The sequence below is a fragment of the Rhinolophus sinicus genome, chromosome 17, assembly GCF_057876585.1.
Source record: "Rhinolophus sinicus isolate RSI-liver-muscle chromosome 17, RSI-T2T, whole genome shotgun sequence".
Taxonomy (NCBI): Eukaryota; Metazoa; Chordata; class Mammalia; order Chiroptera; family Rhinolophidae; genus Rhinolophus; species Rhinolophus sinicus.
The window spans coordinates 4,595,336-4,614,729 of record NC_142517.1 but is presented as its reverse complement, the minus strand read 5'-3'; the positions used below and the strand labels follow the sequence as shown (position 1 = coordinate 4,614,729).

Sequence of the window (19,394 nt, the reverse complement as noted above, 5' to 3'; positions counted from 1 at the left end):
TTTCTGATTTTGAATAATTCCAGTAAAAACATGTGGTAAAGTAAATTGTATTTGCTTACGCAGACCCTTTGGTTTTTCAAAGGGTTTGGAGAAAGAGCAAGAAAGTGGATATTATTATTTACTTCATTTTTATTTTATTTAGAACCACTTACATTATCGCTTGAGTTCCTGGTACGGCACTGCTTAGCATTTTTATTTAACTCAAAATATGTAAAAGTGTTTAAGAGCTCTTTCTGAGCCTCCATCTTGCATAATGAAGACAATTACATATGTTACTTGTTCTTGGGCTTACGTTTGAAGTGATCTGCAGATGGCCATTTCCTCTAAAACTTGTCACAAATGAATTGGACCGTTACTGTTATTCACTTTTCAATACATTTTTAGTAGAAACCCACATGTAAAGTGGTTGGTCTATCTGGTACACTGAATATAGATCACATCTTTGGGTGTCTGCCATTGTATGCCCAGGTGTATTTTACTGTATCATGAATTAGACCCTCATTGTATCACAGCCTGGTACTGGCAGGTCCTGAGAGCCGGGATGCCTTCTCCATGGCAGTTTCTGTAGACATAATGCTTCAGAGGCCAGTGCAACTTGGAACACTTGTATTATAGGCCTTATCATTTCCCATGCACATAAGAATTCATTCATTCATTCATTCATTCATTCATTCATTCATTCATTCATTCATGCAAATGTGCCAGCCACAGGAAATCAAAGATGAATGAGACACTCTTTGCCTCTAATGAGCTCACAGGACAAAAGAGCGATGCAATCAAATGGAAATTAGACACATGTGGTGGGCACATCACTGAGTAATGGGTAACACAGAGGACCAAACAACGAATTCCACTTTGGAGATTCACCCATGTTCACAGACAGAGCTGTACAGGATCTGAGCGTTGAGTAAGCAGGACTGGGCAGGCTGAGGGGAGAATGCAATTAATGAACAGTGTGAGCAATGACTGTGGAGAAGTAGAGACGATGACAGCTGTGGGCATGCCTGGTACCTGGTAACCGGGGAGGAGAGAGTGACAACCCTGAAACAGGCTGGTGCCGCCTGTTGTTGAACAGCCTAGAGTGTCTTTTGGGTTTTGGTCTCTATTCAGTAGGCCATGGGCCACCTCTGCTAGACTTGAAAATCTTAAAATCTGAAATGTTGGTGAAAGAAATAACTGAAATAAAGAGGGAAAGTTGTTCATTTTGTTCAACAGAAGGTGTATGTTACTGAAGGGTTTGTACAATGATAGTTAAACAAGTTTAACATGCCTGCGATGCTATAGAAAGGTGCTCCTGAGCTGTAAGAGGTTCAGCATCTAAAATGCCATTTTCCCACCCAAAGCCCGAGCTCTTCTCCCTTCTATTGTGTGTGTCTCCGTGAAGCACATCTTTCACTCGTGATCAGCTGGCCTGTGACTCTGAATGGGTTTCTACCTTAGATGGCCTACGATTTCCATCCTGGCTGCCTGAGGCGGGGCTCCCTCCTTGGGCTCACATGGTTTCTCCTTCTTTCTTCATTTCCTCCTTTCTTCTCCTTTCCTGTCACCTCCTTACACAAAATGTAAATCTGGAATTTTACACCATAAAATTGAGGCATATTTTTTTTGCACCATATCCTACTTTACATATCCCTTAGATTCCGGATAAGAGCATACAGTTTGGTTGAATCAGTGATGCACTTTTCTTACACAATCAGGTTAATGAGAAATGAAAAGCCATCGAATGGGCAGCCCTTACCTCATTCACTGGTTAAGTCACCCACATGTCTGTCTGCCTGCTGACAGGCTAGGCAATGGCACGGCTACTCTGAGATAAATCACTTTCTGTGAACAGCATATTACAACCGCCTCATGATCCGATGGCAGCAAGGCTTCCATTTAATAGCCTACACCACATTCATCCTTTTGACATTAAGAAGAAACTTAACTGCAATTTACTGATTTCTGTTGCTGTTTTTCTATGGAGACAGAAAGGATGTAATGCCTTTTAAAGCCTGAAAAGTTTCTATGTTTGGGTATAAGAGCTCCGTGGACAGACACATCTCTCAAGCAAGACCCAAAAAGCTTTAGGGGCTACGGTAATAGCTGCTCTTTTTCAGCGGCAAAAATGCAAGGGGCTGAAGAGAGCGAGTGGGTCAAACTTCACAGAGTCTTTAATTCAAGTCAGAGTGAGTCAGCATTCCTTTTGCAGAGTGGCTGGGGCGTGTGTGTGGCGAGGGCTTGCCAAGTGCCTTTCATAACCCAGTGTGTGATGCTTGCAGCTGGCGGGTGTGCTCACAAAGCGGAATGACACCCCTTCCCACACCGTGTGGCCTGCGCTGTCTGAGCCACTGAACAGTCACGGCATGCTGCCCGCCGGAATCACAGCTCCCAGGTTGGGGCTGTGAAAAGCTGACACAAAGGGGCTTCCTGCATGAACGTGTGTTAACACCAAAGGGGGCATCCACTTCTACAATGAAAGCTCTTTTTGCTATAGACTCTGGTCACTTTATGAAAGAGCTGCTGCTCCACGGAAAAACCCAGCGACAGGTACAGCAGGTTTAGTGTTGAATGGTTACAAGAGGTGTGTGCCTGGAAGACCTCACGGGGGCTGTTGCCCTCTGCTCCGAGTGAGAACACAGGAAAAAGGGGGAGGAAAGAGGCAAGAAGAAAACACATGTGATGAGAGAAATACAGAACTGGAGCAGTAAGTACAATTTTACAGACAGTTTGGCCCAACAAGAACTCTCTCGATAAAATGGAATGTGACCTAAGGGAGTTATCTCCAAGGGCACACTAAGGCCTGGCTAGACCCCAAGGCAGTTTCACCCACCAGGTAAGTGATACCAGCTAAGGTCCCTCCTAACACGCGGGTTTGTGACGACCTTGCACAGAGCACCAATCCACTGCTTCCTTCCCCGGGAAAGTTTTGGTATGAAAAACGTCCTCTGGACAAACAGCATGCTGGTCGCTCTAGTTGTTTGCATTCAAGCTTTCTCTCTCTCCCAGCCACTAGTCAGAAGCCCCCACCTGACCAGTGGCCAGTCTGCACCTGCAGGCCACACTTGGGGACCTTGGACGCTCAGCAGGGCACTCACTGGTGAGGAAACAAGGGGCGTGCTTGAGGACACAGCCAGCTGGTGGCACAGCGGGGACTGCTCTCCTTTCTGCCACCTCGGTGGACTAAGTACTACACACCATGATTTGCCACATAGGAAAAGTGATTAGAAGTCCCCCCTGGGATGAAATTAGTGAGGCAGACACACCCTTTTCACTCTCTGCCTGGAGACCAGCACTTAGGACTCAATCAAGATTCAACAGATAAAAACAAGACACAGCAGCACTCTCTGTGGACGTAGGCTTGCCGTCCAAGTATTCGAAATAGGGATACAAATATTGGGTCTTACAAAAAGGGCTTTGAATCTAATTGTACAGAATGGGATGTTAGTGTTTTGGCCTCATAACACTTAACATGAGTGAAGTGCTCGCCCCCAAGGAAAAAGTGCCAGAAGACAAGCGTTTGCTTGGTTTACCTTCCAGGTGACCCTGATGCTCTGAGAGGATATGGGCTCCAGGTGAACTTCCTGAGGTGGGCCATCAGGAGCTGAAAGACCAAAACCCACAGGTTAGAATGACTTCCAGAGTGCACTGAAACCTACAGAGCCCTCCACAGTCCCCAGGCGTGGGCTTTGTCGGCACAGACAGCGTTTTCAGCTTCCATGGGCAAATCCCTTGGGCAGAGTCACTGTGCACTAAATGTAGCCTGGCTTTCTTGCTCCCAGGAAAACTGACTCCAAGGCCTGTCCTCGTGCTCTTCCTCCCCATGTCTTTGACAACTTGATTAATAAACCTCAAGGTAATGGTAAAATGCTTCATTTTTTTTTTTTTTTTTTTAGAAAACTCTGTGTGTGGTGGTTGTTGAAGACCCTTCTCTTTCCCTTGGAAGTCTCTTCTAGTGACATGGCTTTGGGGTCCCTCGGGTTGCTCAGAGCTACTGAGGCAAGAAAAACCCACAACCATCTGGTTCTTCTGCCTCGAGTCTCCCTGATCGCTTTAGTTCTTTACACTTTTCAATCAAAAATTCTTGTGAACCACAGGCTGTGGCCTCTGATGGCACAAGCAAAGTTGAAGAGTAAAACAGAGCGTGCAATTCACACCAACCTATTTCTCATGATTGTACGGATTCCAATGACACCCAGTGATGGTCAATTAATATGTCTTAGAAATGTACTACATGCTAAGTACCTAATATAGAACTAAGGGATATAAGCACTCTTGTCCACCCAGAGTTCGTGATCTAACCAGAACAATCAGATGTGTGTGCGCGCGCACACACACGCACACGCACAAATACGATATAACACAGCATACATGCGAGTGTTATCTGAGAAGTAGAAGCAAACGGTGACCCAGAAGTCAGCAGGGCGAGACCCCTATGGATGAGAACACATTGTTGGAGTGACGATTTTGTGATCACAGCTGCAAAAGAACCACTCTGCGGACGGGTGCCCATTTGCAGGAGGGTGAGGAGCATACGGGAGCTGAGAAAGCAGAAGTGAACATAAGCTGATTTCGAAGATTTGGGCAGTGAAAGGAAAGGTAAAGATAAGGGTTGGGCTGGAGACAGGCAAGGTCAAGAGAAGCATTGTCCTTTTTTCCAGAGGAAGAAGTTTTGAGTAATAACATGTCATATTGACGCTTCTCGACTCACGAGGGCTTATGTCCCAGTAAAATCATTGGAAGTTGAAAATGTCCTAAGTTGAATATGCATTTATTACCACACTAGAGTATCAGGTGTTCACCTGGTGACCACATGGCTCGCTGGGCGCTGGGGCTCCCTGCCCCATCACTGCCCAGCATGACCAGACAGTATCATCTGGCATGCTGCTAGCCTGGAGAAAGGTCAAAGTTCAAGCTTTGGAGTACCATTTCTATTGAGTACATATAGCTTTTATACACACCATCATGGAGTAGGAAAAATCATTAAGTGGAAACTTTGTAAGTCAGGGACTGTCAGTGGTTGCTCAGTTGATGGGCATTTCAATCTTTCCCCCTGAGTTCAAACTCTGGCTCTATTACTTAGTAGCTGTGTGGTTTTTTGCAGGTTATTTGATTTCTGTGTGCCTCGTTTTCCTTCTCTAGCTAATAAAACAGGAAAATGTATGTCAGAAGGTGATGAAAACAACGTGCTCAGTAAGGATAAGCCACCGTAATCGTTGTTATTATAACTGGGTGTTTTTACATAGGAGACAAAACGGAGAAATTCGAATAACAAGAAGAAAAGATATACTTAAAGGGACGATGAGGACAGAAGCAGCAGCAGACACGGAGGGCTGAGCGGGATGGGAGGAGGGAGGAAGCAGTGTGTGTGTGGGGGGCCTCCAGGAGCCTTGCTGGCCCAGGGAAGCAGTTCCACCCTGACTGTCTCTATCTTCTCAACAAAACAGTAAGAGGTGAAGTCAAGAAATCAGAATGAGAGAGTGAAGGTAAGAGTTTTGGGCTTTAGGAACACAATGTCGGCTTGGGGGATTCCAGTGGCCATTGGAAAAGAGAAATCTGCATGAGACAGCACTGGCCTGGGGTGGGGCAGTTTAGCCTATGAGACTCATGTGGTGAGGGGCCAGCATGCCAGGCCGTGGGCCGCTATGAGACCAGTGACATGGTGTGGGATGGATCATCACTGTGACAGTGGGGAAGAAGACCTGGACACGGGATTGCTGTCAGAGGAGCAATGGGACCTGATGGGGGCTCCCGTGCATCAAGGAAGAAGGGGGAAGCTGATGCCACAGGTCAGGGCTGGTGGGACTAGGAGAGAAGAAGGATGTCTAGAGAGGGAGCTGGTTTCCAGGAAAGACGGTTCACTATATTTTTGAAATATGAATTTGAGGGGAAATGGGAATACAGGAGCGTCTCTAAGCAGCTAGAAAGGTTTACAAGAATGGTGGTGGGGGGGAGAGGAGGATGGGGGTAGAGACAGGAGGAGAGTCAGGTCTGTAGGCTGTTTCCTACCCCAGGCCCCTGGTTCTCAGTCTTGCTAATGCCATCCCTCAGCCCTGAAGTCTAGTCTAAATGTCCCCTGTCCCCTGTCCTCTGCCACTGTCAGAAAAACTCTCACTGTCCACACAGCCTCTCACCCTGACATCCGACATTTATGTCTGCTACCAGTTTCTATTCAGTTCCTAAACATGAATTCTGGTTTCCATTTTACACTTTTAATGGGGACATCAGCCCAGAGCACCCTACAAACTTCTCACCCATCATACTAACTTCTCACCATCTGTGTCCTGTCCTCTTCATGCTTCTGTTTTGCTCCCCAGGCCCCCAAGCACCCCGTGTCCCAGCCACGTCCAACATCTCAGTGGAACCTCAACACACCTGGCCCTGGGCAGGTCAGAGCCTTCGTCCTCCAGCTTTCTTTTGTCTCCATCAGTTTCCTGCCCATGCCTGAGAGCTCCCGCCCCAGCTGGGGGACTCGTCACAGTAGGGCTGGGCACATGTTTGCAAAGCAGTCTTGGTGTCAGCTCTTCCCCCAATAGACTCTAAGGGCGCGTCCTCAGGGACCCAGTCAAGAACAAGACCTTGCTTTGAAGGGAAAATCAATGTGCGCAGGCTGAAACTCAGAGCGCACCTCTCCCTCCAGCAGATCGTGGGGACAGTAGTTTTCTGGGGGTGCTGCAGCCTCTTGGGTTTATCAAGTCCTTAAGTGCAAAGGCTGAACTACCACGGAAGTTCATTTCCAGAACAGTGACGGAGGGAGAGGCCGGCAAGCAGCTGACTGTGAAAACTGTTGTAGCCCTGCCCCTATAGTCTGCTCACAGGGACGAGCCCGTTCTGTGGGGACCTTTGGGTAATCAGATTCAGTGAAAACACGTGGAATGGATTTCTCATCACCACTGATATTCTGTGGTCAGGAGAAGCATGCAGTTCATTCACAAAAGAATCCTTCTTAAAAAATTATGTTAAGTTCTGACAGCTCTACGGATGCTTGATTATTTTAATTTAATCATGGTAAATCTGATTTAACAGGGAGACTGTTTTTTGGGAATCAGAGGCAATGTTAGGGGCGCTGCCTCAGCTGCGTCCTTTGGGGGGTGTCTGAGCTGTGGCCTTTCGTGCGGCCTTCTCAAGAATATGGCAATAAATGGTCGCAGTCTTCATATTCTTGTTGAGAGAGAATCATAATTAAAAACAAAGGTTCAAGGAAAGTGCTTACAAAAATACCCTTGATTCTTTCAGAAAATATAAATTCAATGATGCAATCATGAACTGGGGACAATTTGTTTTTCCAGTTTGGTTTGGTGTTTTGTGAAGGTCCCCACTGCAGTGGTGGGAGGACGGTCCCCATTTCCAGGACAGACCCACGGCTCAGCCTCAGCTCTCCCCTCTGCCCTCAAAATATTCTCTCCTCCACAAATCAATCTCCTGGCTTCACCAGGAGACACTTGGGGGATAAATCAGTCATTCAGCAGTGAACCACGCCAGTGGGAATCACTCCCAAATCACCATCTCTGGTTTCCTTATTGGGGAACCTACTGAGGGCCTGCTGGCATGCTTCCCCGAAAATAAGACCTAGCCAGACCATCAGCTCTAATGCGTCTTTTGGAGCAAACATTAATATAAGACCGGGTCTTATCTTACTATAATGTAAGACTGGGTATAATATAATATAATATAATATAATATAATATAATATAATATAATATAATATAATACCAGGTCTTATATTAATTTTTGCTCCAAAAGACGTATTAGAGCTGATAGTCCGGCTAGGTCTTATTTTGGGGGAAATACAGTATGTGCCATGTTTGAAACTAGGCAAGGACTTGGGTACAAAAGTGGATAAAAGAATGGACAAGGGGATAACGGCATGATTCCACAGCCACGTGTCCATCTCTGATAGAAGAACTGTGGGTGAAAGGAATGCTCTTTGCCGGGCAAAGGAGACCAAGACTATGTTTAGTTAAAAACCAAAATAAAACCAAGAACAGTTCATATCTAGATGGGGAAAAGTTGCATTCATTTAAATAACTATTTATTAAATAAATAGCTTAGTTATCTAAACTATTATTTATTTAGCATCTATTAGGTGCCAAACACTGTTCTCTGTGTCTGGGATGCAGCAGTGAACAAAACAGGCAACTAACCAAAAATAGATCATAAACAAAATAAATCAATAAATTGTGTGGTATGTTTGATGGTGATAAATGCTATTTTTAAAAACCAGAGTTAATGGAGGGAGGGGACTACTTGTGACTGAGGGGGTTGTTGGTCGAGCTTTAAACTTTAAATAATGAAGGGGAGTCCTGACTAGGACTCATTTCAGGACTCATTGAGAAGACGATATTTGAGCAAAGACTTGAAGGAGGTATGGAAGGAGGGGAAGAACATTCCAGAATAATCCCAGAATATTCCAGAATATTCCCGAACATTCTAGGATAGCTGGTGGGAGTATACTGGGCATGAATGAGGAACAGCAAGGAGGTCAGTGATTTGTCTAATTTCCAAAATCTCTAAATGGAAGCTGTAGAAACACAGCAACTACAGAAGCAGATTGCTGAAGGCTCAGGTGTAGGATGCCCCTGGTTCTCAATGGGCAGACCCTGTGCATCCGTCTCTCTCGTTGAAGAGCACAATGGATGTCGCCGTGGGCTAATATGCACCAATGTTCATCCATTTATTGTGACACATTGATGATGGCTTTCGCTCCTTAAGCCCTCATCATATCCTGTTCCCTTCAGCCTCTAGCTCAGCACACAGGAAACTTCTAGATCAGAGCTGCTGCTCTTAGAGAGGTTATGAAAAAGGATGCAAAGACCATTGACTTAGTGCCAGATCCAATGGAAACCCAAGGACTCTGTGTGGTGACCCTCCCATAATCCTGACCTTCCATTCTCTGATGCGTCTGAGAAAACTCAGCGGTTTTTCAAGGAGCTCCCTTGTAATTGAACTTCCATGTTCCACGGACAGATTCATAATGAAACGACGAAAGGATCAGCCACTCTAAACTCAGTCACAGGCACTAAGTGACACGTGACCTTCAGGGCACAGCTGCTAATGGGGAAGTTGGTTTTGGGTGAGGGTCAGCCATGGATGTGACAGGCTGATCTGTGTCGAGGAAACCTGGCAAGTCCCTGCACTTCTGGTCCATTAGGAGTTGATCTCATTAACTCTTAGCAGTGTCCCCACTTTATCTCTGGACTTCTCCCCTTCAGGGGCGAAGGGCTGCTGAGGGGAGTCGGGAAGAGTGTGCCAGACAGCGTGATCTGTGCTTTGCGGCTGTGTCCTGAGGTCAGATGTATTAGAGGGTATGATAATGCATTTGTGCGCTTTCATATGAAAATAAATTCAGTGTTGGTGGAACTGGAACAATGCTATTTTCCAACATTAGGTAGGAATGCTATGTAAGCAGCAGTGATTCCTCCTTCACAAAGCTTTACAATGGGTGATACAACAGGCATCCCAAACCCCCGAGCCCACCATGGCAAGACCTACTTCAGGGATCTGTAAACCTTTTCTGTAAAGGGACAAATAGGGAATATTTAAACTTTGGGGCTGCATGTAGCCTGTGTTGCATATCCTTCTATTTCCTCTTCTTTTTAATGTAAAAACTATTTTTAGCTCAAGAATTATGAGCAGAATTTGGTCCATTGGCTCCCGTTTGCTGAACCTTACATGCAAGCAGTGTGGGCTGGTGGTTAACTGGGGGTGTATGGGCGACCACTCTACACAGAGCCCCAGCTGATTGTTCCCAAACAGGACACAGGAGGAATTCAAACTTGAGGTTTCAACCTGAAATTCCCAGCTTTTAGAAACTGACACCCAATTGTAAAGGTCTGCACGACAATAGGCGGAGCCAATCCCAACATACACACAGGCTGTGTGCTGTGGGGGCAGCCGCTCGACGTGGGACACGCTCCATCCATCAGGACAGGGGAGGCATCTCAGGCCGCAGGCCCCGATGTTTCCTGTGGTCCAAGTCGGAGCTCTGATGCGTGGGCCTGCTTCTTTCTCCCACCGTCTTCTCCTTCCACCTTCCAGCCCTACCCTTGCGCCTTTCTCTGTTTTTCTGAGGTGCTTCAGAATTACAGTGTGGGTTTAATCCATGATGTATTTCCTCAACACACACACACACACACACACACACACACACACACACACACACTGCTCATTGTTACACTTATTCTACGACCACCCTCTAAGTCATATTAATGAACATTCCTCCCACATGTACTGAGTAATCTCCATTACGCCAGACACATATGAGGGGTAGAAATGAGCAGCACACAGCCCCACGGAGAAAGGACAACATGGCCCGAAGGTCATTTTCAGAAAGTTTCCTACTCAGTACTGGGGGAGGGGCAGTGATGTCATCCAGGGAGACTGGAGAAGGTGTCCCACTGGGGGACACCCTTGATTTGGCTTTTCAAAAAAGAGCACAGAAAAGGAGATATGGAATTTGGAGGGACTTCCAGGCAGGATGTAGCACGCATGCAGAGAAGGGACAGAAGATGGCAGGCCGTCACTTCCTGGGCCATAGGGAGTCCAGTGGGGCTTCAGATAGTAGGGTGGGGGAGACGCAGACCGGGATGCCTCACAGACTCACTTCCTCAGCCAGGTGGGGAGTGAAAGGTGTCCTCAGGTGCTGCAGCCTTGGGCACTATATTACCATAATAATGAGTGGATCGAAGGCTTCCAAGAGATTCCACCTGAGGGTTTTCACTGCTTGAGAGATGATTACTCTTTTTTTTTTTTAAGGAAAAGGGGCAGTTAGGGTGGGGAATGGTCATCTCAAGATGGCTGCAGCTTCTAAAAGATAGGCTTGGGGGCATCCCTGCCGGGAAATGGCAGTGGCAATCTATGGCTACTGTAGGCAATTCCAGTGAGGGTTTTTTTGGTCAGGATAGCCACCCTCCATTCCATGTGAGTCAAACGAGGAAAAAGGACTATTTTATTTTAGTCACGCAAACCTATGCACCAAGACAAAGCCACATTGTTTTGTAGCTTTACTTTGCTCAACCCTGTTCCTTTCCCTGCATTTTCCCTTAGCTCGTCTGAATAGTAAATGACAGGGCTGTGTGAGGCTGCCAGTGGCTAGCGCCCAGGTTCAAATCCAAGAGGCCAGCCCCAGGAGCCAAGAAGGTGGCTTCTGCATCAGTCTGTCTACAGAGACGCAAGCTGCACTGCAGACCACTGGTCAGGAGAGGCTGTTCACCTGTCCTCCTGGCTGGGGAGAGAAACGCTGCCATGGCAACTGCCAGCTGCAGCAGAGGTCACAGAGGAAATGAAATCAAAAGCAACACCAGCATTCATAATGGCAATACGGAAAGCAGCCACAAAAAGCGCCACCAGAAAAATGGAGTTACCTTGAAAAGGTTGTCGAGATGGGGCAGTTGAGAAAAGGGGTCAAGAGGAAGGAAAAGATGGAGCACTGCCTCAGAGATCACATTTTGGGGGACAGCTTATTTTCCCTACATATTCAGTGCAATGAAATTCCCGGAAGTTAGTGGGTTGTTTATATAAATATGTAAATAAGACTCTATTTTTGCAGGATCATGCTAACACTCATTTCCCACTTATTTCTAAGAAATGAAAAGTACTTTTAGAGCTTGGAATTTTTTTTTGTTTATCCAATATGTTTGTGATAAGGAGGAGAGAGGCATCATTATGTCCATTTTGGAGATAAGAAATCACACTCTAGGTGATTTCTAATTCAAGTAGTAGAAATGGCTCATCCTCAGACACCGAAGCATAAAGCTCTCCTATCACCCTCCCTTAAAGGCAGTTTTCAAGAACTGTTATGTTACAGGGCTGAGAAATGAGTGCTCATTCTCTGTTCAGGAAGAATTGTACATGTTAACCTATTTCCTGGAGGACAATATTGACTACACCTATCAAAAGAGTTAAATTTTGCTTTTGCTTTGATCCAGCAATCCTACTTCTTGCTATTTAACCTGAGAAAATAATCTTGAAATGACAAAAGGCATACCCCTAAGATATTCATCACAGCGGTGTGTATAATCATGAATAACCGAAAACAGCGGGCAAGCCCAACACTACACGGAACGTGTTAACTAAATGGTAGAAGGTTTCATTACCAATTGGAGATGACATAAGAGATATCTGAGTGATGTCTATTTGGAATGCCATTAATGAGCACAACAGAGGGGAGGCGGTGGAAAGGAAGTCAGGAACAACCCTACTTCCCCCATTAAAAGGTGAAACAGACCTCCCATTGGACCCTTGGTCCTTTGGGGATGACCGCTTTAACCTTGGTGATGAGTACTAGGGGTCGGAGACCAAGCCTCCAACGTTACCATAGCAGTAGGTGGTGGCTGATTAGCTCTGATTGCTGGCAAGTAAAGAAAAGCTAGGTTTGGGGGCTGGACACTGTTCCCCCCAAGAGATGAGCCAAGCTTTGGTTCCTTATCTTTCCTTCCCCAGAAAAACCCAAGGGCGGCTCGCTTCCTCCTCTCCTTCCAGAAGGTGTGTTGTCAGCCAGCATTATTGCTACCGCCTAATTGCTCAGTCCTCCACAGACCAGTTCATTTCAGCCCATGGTGGCCATAGGGGACCATGGTGTTGAAGAGTGTGTGTACACGTATGTGCCTGCACGCGTGTGTGAGGGGGTGAGTGTGCATGCATGTGTGCGTGGGTGATGGAACAGGTTACAAAAATGATTTAGTAGGTGATACCAACATGTCCATAGATAGCTCCAGTGGGTAGGATTATAGAAGCTGTTTTGCCTCCTTCACAATGCTTATCTCTATCTTCTAAGTTTTCAACTGAATATGAAATACTTAGTAGTAGGAAAAAAAGCAACAAAGTTTCTTACAGAAATCGTGGCATTTCTATTCGGTAAAATAACTAGTACTACCATCTCCCTAGCTGCCCACACAGCAAGCACTCTTGCTGCTTCCCGGTTAAACGCCCTCCCTCACCTGGACGGCACAGGGTCTTGAGCAAGACAGACTCATGGTTCTCCTGCCACCTGATTCCAGCATCCAAACAAAGAGACTGTGAAACCTGCAGAGTCCTTTAACTTGCACTAGACTGTTAGGGTCCTACGTCTTTCTTTTAAGTCTTGGGTATGAGAACCTTGAATGAAGCCCCATTTGAAGAGGCGCGCCTTCCAAGTAGGAGGCAGAGCACTGTCTGTGTTTCTGGAAGGGCGTGGAACTATGGAGAACGCTCATCAAAGGTCTGGTTCTGCATGAACCTGAGAGCCCGCTCGGGGCCCTGGGCGCGGGCGTCCGCGCGTCCCACGCACCTGCCTCGTCCGCGGTGATGGACAGCTCGTTGCTGGGCTCGCTCTTGCCGATCCGGTTCTTGGCGTACATGCGGATGCTGTAGGTGGAGGAAGGGTGGATGTCAATGATGGTGGCCGAGTTCAGCTGGGGGGAGACATCTTTGGTTTTCTGAGCAGAATCCCAGGAGTCTTTTGGGTTTTGTTTTTCGGAAAAGAAGAGATAGAGATGTGAGTTGCTTTCCTCTGCCTTTGCAAATTCACAAGTAGGAATTAAAAATTAAAAACCAAACAAATAACCAAACTCAAAGTGAATTCTTAGTGCGATGCTCTCGCCTCAAAGGGGGGAGGATACCACACTCATTGTCCCCACTGACGGGGGACAAGGGCTGTGGGCACCTGCTTTCAGGGGGACGTCTGAGGCAAGACAGCGGGCCTACTGGTGGAGATCACAGAGGAAGTTGGACGTGGTGGAAGCTTTTGCCAGTGAAGGAGAAAGCAGCCACATTTAAGCACTCATTGTACAGGATAATAAAAGGAATTAGGGTTCAGACACCCCCATGCACACCCAAAAGAAAAAATATCCCTGGTTCTAAAAGGTATTTAAAAACCAGCAAAACTTCCAGCCACGCCAGAGCCCTTCTTCTCCAAAACAGAGTGGTAGAAATGAAACACTTCCATAAAACTGACCTCAGTCTCCAGCATAAACACTGCTTACCAAATGTATTTCTCAGTTCTAACTTTTGAAATCATTTAGTCTCAGATCCTTTATCATACGAATTATTTTTTAACCACAGCTAATTTTAAAGACAGCACATGCCTCGCATGAAGAGTTATTGAATTTGTGACAATAGGTAACTGCTGATTTGAGGGCTTCAGCTAACGATGAGAAAGTCAGTAAATGGTTCTTACTTCAGAAAGAGTTAGAGGAGGTGCTGATTGGGGAGGGTGGTCAAGAGATGATGCTGGTTGCAGAAGAGCAAAGAACTCCCTGGGACGGGAGACCAAAAGGATGCTTGCACACTGCCCAGCCTCTCATTGTGCTGTCACAGAGTACTCATCACACTCGTAAGAATTTCATTGAGATTCTGTGCTCCCTGCTGGGGAAGCCCCATGAGGGCAGGGACCACATTTGCCCTGTTCAGTGCTGTATTCCCAGTGCTCCCCAAGATCCTGACAAATAATAAATGCGTGTTTAATAGATGAATAAATAAACAGCAAATACACAGACACTTGAGTCCCGGGAATGACCCCACGCCCCTTTCCACATTAACGGTGATGATGGATGTTTAGAGGGCTGCTCTGCCCAGAGGTAACCATAAATGCAAGAGAAATACACTTGTAAGAGAAATTTGTGGCCTCAAGCCTACCTTCACTCTAACTTATCAGGGAATGGAACAGAATAGAAACAAACAACTAGCATTCCAACTAAAAGACAAAATATTATTTACATCAAGAAGATTAAAGGTGTTAGAACATGACATAAAAGATACTGCAAAATATCAAATGATGGGAGAGGAGCAGAATGTGAACCAATAGAGGAAAATGAGGGGGAGGGAATGTAGTGCCAGTGAAATAACACACCTATATGAGCCCTGTCCCACAGAGAGAGAGCCTGTGGGGGAGAAGCCACCAAGGACAACAGAGAGGAGGCCCAGGTATTGCAAGATGCAAACAAAGTTGCTAACTAGCCCCAGGAGGAAGCAGACACCTGTAGTAGTGATGGCTCTGCCCAGGGCAAGATAGAGGTTTCTGGACCAGTAAAGGGCCAGTAAAGACATGGCCATCTTCACAGGAGGGTGAGTCTAGGAGGCGGCTGAGAGCCTGAAGAGCAGATATATTGATGTCTACTGACCACCTCCTCCTGCCAATCAACTTATGTGGCTAGCCCATGGGGGAGTGACCAAGGCAGGGGGCGTCCTGGGCAGGAAGTGAAAGCTCCCTGGGGAAGGGGCTGTGTTTCAGCTTCTTCATTGAAATTATTAGACTTTGAAAGAAGAAAGATGATGTCAATGGTCGTGACTATTAGACTATGGTTCACAACACCACAGGATAGACTTCTGGCTAGAAGTCAAGAAGATGAGAAAGAACGTGTTATCTTGAAGGATTTTAAAGCAACTGAATAGAGGAGAGTCTAGGTAAATCCAAACATACTCTGGCAAAGGACATGGCATCAAAGGATGCCATGTCCTTTATTCCTCGAAGGAGGAATAAAAACAGGCCAGTGACCACCCAGGAGAAAAGAGTCAGCAAAGGGACCAAAAGTGCTACTTCTGATCTCAGACGAAGATGTGCAGATAGGCAGGTCATGGATAATTAACAAAGTGTGCATGAGACTTTAGCAGTGGGCGTTAGAAACAATCAGAGAGAGATCCTGGTACTTGACAGGATGAAACTGCAAACTGAAAAGCAAATACAACTAGCAAGAATATACCACAGACAAAATAAAGACTTCTGAGGAGTAAGTCATGAGCAGAAATGCATGTTTGGAAGTCCAAGAGCAAGGATGACAGCATGAATGGGGAGGGTTCGGGTAAGGACACGAACAGGAAGGGTCAGGAATGAAATTGTGGTGGGCCTTTATTCAGAGGGGATGGTGGTTTCTAGAAGCAGAGAGAGCATGTAGCCTCAAGGAGGGTTTATAAGCCACACTGGCCGATGCTTACAGAGTCTATTTTACAGAGGGGTGGGACGGGGTTAAAGGGGGTGCTGAGGTTCCCAACATCTAGCAAGTGTATGGATCTGCTCCCTCTTGGGGTTCAGGAGGGTCAAAGGGAAGCAACAGCATGGGAAGCTCGGAGGAGGGGCCCGTGGGGGTGCTGTGCACACAGAACACAGCCTCTGCCAGATTCTTGTCTAAATCATTCTCTCCTTGCCTGCTGTTGGGCAACACCAACCATAAGTCAGAAGGAAAGGAATCTGTACGGTACGGTCTCCAGAGCTCAGCCTCCTGCAGATGGGCAGAAAACAGGCTCATGGTGGAAATGAAGGAAGCAGTCAGGGAACACCCAGCAGCAAAGGGAGCTCAAGCTCGTGGGGTCACATGTGTTCTCTCAGTGCTGTGCCAGGCATGATAACAGTGTGACTTCCACAGGCCCCAATCCATGGGCACACTGGAAGCCCTTGGGAGCTCTGACAGCTGCACTTACAGACCTGCTGCATCTGCAGGGGGGGTGGGGGTGCTGCCCAGAACCTGTGTCTAGAACAGCCTCCGTCTCTGGGTCATTCTGATGCACAGCTGGAGTTTAGACAGACTGCTTTATTTGATGGAGTGCTTACAATATTCTGGTGAGGTAGGGACTTTTATTCTCATTGTGAAGGTCAACAAACTTAGACCTTGTTACATGGCTGGTGAGACGTGAGGTTGGCATTTGACCTCAGCTGTGCTATCGCCGAGCTGCCGGTCATTGTCCTATAGCTCATGACCTCCATGCATTCTCTACAGGACTCCCCATGGGACGGGATTTCAGTTCTCCATATGCCAGCTGAAAGTCTCCTATGCTGACATGAAGACTTTCTGACAAGTTCTTCACTTGGCTTCCTGATGAGGCGGAGCAATGCAGAGAGTCTGGCCAAGTTCAAGAGGGGGACTTTGGCCAAGAGCTACTGGAACATCTGTGGGTGTGCAGGAACTAAGGCTGGGAAAACTGTGCGTGGTCAGATCTGTACCTTGGTTTAAAAGGAGAGGTCAGAAGCATTTGCCGAAAAAGTAGACAGGATTCTATGACACGTCCCTGAGACACGGGTGTCTTAAAGGGATGGGCAGCTCAGAATGCCATTCCCGCCTTGGAAATTCCAAATAGCCCCTGGGGGAAAGGACTGGGAGCCAGTGCAGCTGGATGCTCACTGGTGAGCCCAGCTTGGGGGCCAGACACCCCATGTGAGGAGGATGGCAGGTCATCCAGGATGAATGTAAGACGGTGAACTTGATCTGAAGAAGTGTAGAGGCCAGAATGAGTGAGGGTACCCAAAAGTTCTAGAGACAAAATCACACGAAAGGTAGGAGCAAGTCTAGAACCAATAAATAAATCAATACAAACCCACCATGGCTACCTGCATAGGAGAGTTTGTGCTTCCTGGCCTGGATGGTGACATTCCAGGGTGCCGGAGAGCGTGTGACGGTGCTAAAGCCCATTCAGATATCTGTGAGTGGAGAGGAAGAGAGGCCCCCGAAGAGGGGACTTGGGACGAGACAGGCTGCCTTCCAAACAGGAGAAGGAAGCAGAGGCAGCAGACAGACGAGCTGCAGGTGCACACAGGGCAAGGTGCTGGGAGGGGCGTTTAAAGGGGTTCCTGGGGTCCATTTGGAGGACAAGCAGCAGTCACTAGCAAGTGATGTAGCAGCCGGAGCAACGGTGGGACTGCAGCCACATGAAGAGAAGTCGCATGTTCTGAATGAGGGAGGTAAGGGCTCCATTGTGTCTGTACCTGGTGGGGTGACACCTGGGAGATTGACACAGAGCATGGCCCGAGTGAGATGCTCAGGAGATGGTTGTAGGAGATACAAGTAAAGCAACTTGGGATATTTCACTTTTCTTGGCAAATAGAAAACCAAGAGTGTCATCTATTCTCAAATCTTGGAAGGCACGTCACCTGACCAAAGGGTTTTCGAGGGGGAAGAGGGCCACTGGATTCAGGAAGGTATGTTTTGGTGCAAGAAATGCAAGAACTTCCAACAGTCACAGCAGAACGGCGCTTTCTTGAGGCCAGTGAGTTTCCGTGCAAGCATCGACGGAAGCATCAGCTGTAAGGACCCAGTTTGATGGGGAGACTGTGAAGTATGGTAACACATTGTTCTTAGTAAATTAACAAAAAAGTAAAAGACAGCATCTTGGAGGGATGATTTCATGGCCTAAAACGGGTTGAGAATCAAGAAGTCAACAAATGTTTATTACGAGGCTCGTATATGTGCTGGTCTCTGTGAGAGATGCAGGGACATAGCACAGGGCTCCTCAGACAACAGCCCTGCCCTCAGGGGTGCACAGACACAGTCTCTGTCCCTCAGGGGGACAACTGCTCAGTAGGGGTGGGACACATAGTAAATACCTTCCCAGCAGAGGGGCAGATAGTAAATAAACAGTCAGAAACCCACCAAGTGTTCCAAGGTACACAGGATGCTATACGAGTAGAGAAAGGGCATACCATAAAATGGGTGGTCAGGGGAGGCTTCCTGGAGGAAGTGACATTTAAGCTGTAACTGGCAGATTGGTTTTTTATGTACTCAGCCTGTAAATTACACTCACTGAAACTGTGGCTGTATTTTATACACTCAAAACTTATTGAGGAGCATCCAATACATGAAAGTGCTGCCTAACACAACTTAGGCAGTGAGCACAGCTGCACCTACAGCTAGCCTCGATCCTTCATCCCAGGGCTTTCCAGTGGAAAGCGATAGATGCCCTGGAGGGCCCTGGTGGACGTCTCAGGTCATAGAGCTGGGCCTGCCTGTCCCATGAGCTTTTCCTCAGTGACTCTCCTGGGACTCATTTTAACCCCCAAACTGCCTTGCTCCAGAGCTGTGAAAACATCTTAGCCACATGGGTGTGTGGCTGAAACAGAGCATGAAGGATGGAAATCTGCCCTCCAGTCTGACTGCACCTAGGGTCACAGACAAGGAGCTTGCGACTTTGGTGATGTAGGGCTCAAGCAATTTATGCATTTGAAAATGTTGTTGGTGAAAAAGATGGTTCTTAGATTTGGATTGCTTGCCTAGGTCCTTGCTCCCCTGCCCCCAGCCTGTGCTATGTCTGCCACATTTCCTGGTGACAGTGGGCCTGCAGCCTTGGGCCCTGTGTTTTCATTGCCTCACTTCCAGGTCTCTAGCTGCATCCTAAGATGGACAAGCTGAGGGAACCATCTTTCAGATCCAGCTACCGTATTTTGATAATGTGCACATTTTGAGGGAAAAATAAGGATGCATATTATATATGGGTAGTACTAATTCTGTATTTGTATAAATGTTTTTAATTCTTTTATTTATGCTTATGAGTCAAAATTATAACTCTAGAAATCAATAACGATATCCGTATGCAAAATAATACCCTGGACTACAATAATCGGTTTTGTTGAACTTTCAATGAACTTGCAACAATGAAGAGTTCTTGGCCTTCTATAATGGTTAATATCGTAAATTTGTTACCAGTACATGAAATTTCTTGTACCTTGTATCTGT

General features: G+C 46.8%; 1 protein-coding gene across 2 annotated transcripts in view; it reads right to left on the bottom strand.

The window, feature by feature from the left end:
- Positions 1-19,394, bottom strand: part of DSCAM (DS cell adhesion molecule) — a 639,055-nt gene that overhangs the window by 111,242 nt on the left and 508,419 nt on the right. For both annotated transcript variants that reach the window (XM_019745768.3, XM_019745769.3), the window contains exons 15-16: positions 13,247-13,414; positions 3,513-3,583 (exon numbers count right to left, since the gene is read on the bottom strand). In XM_019745768.3, the coding sequence (XP_019601327.3) occupies positions 3,513-3,583; positions 13,247-13,414 (239 nt within the window). The remainder of the gene's footprint in view (positions 1-3,512; positions 3,584-13,246; positions 13,415-19,394) is intronic.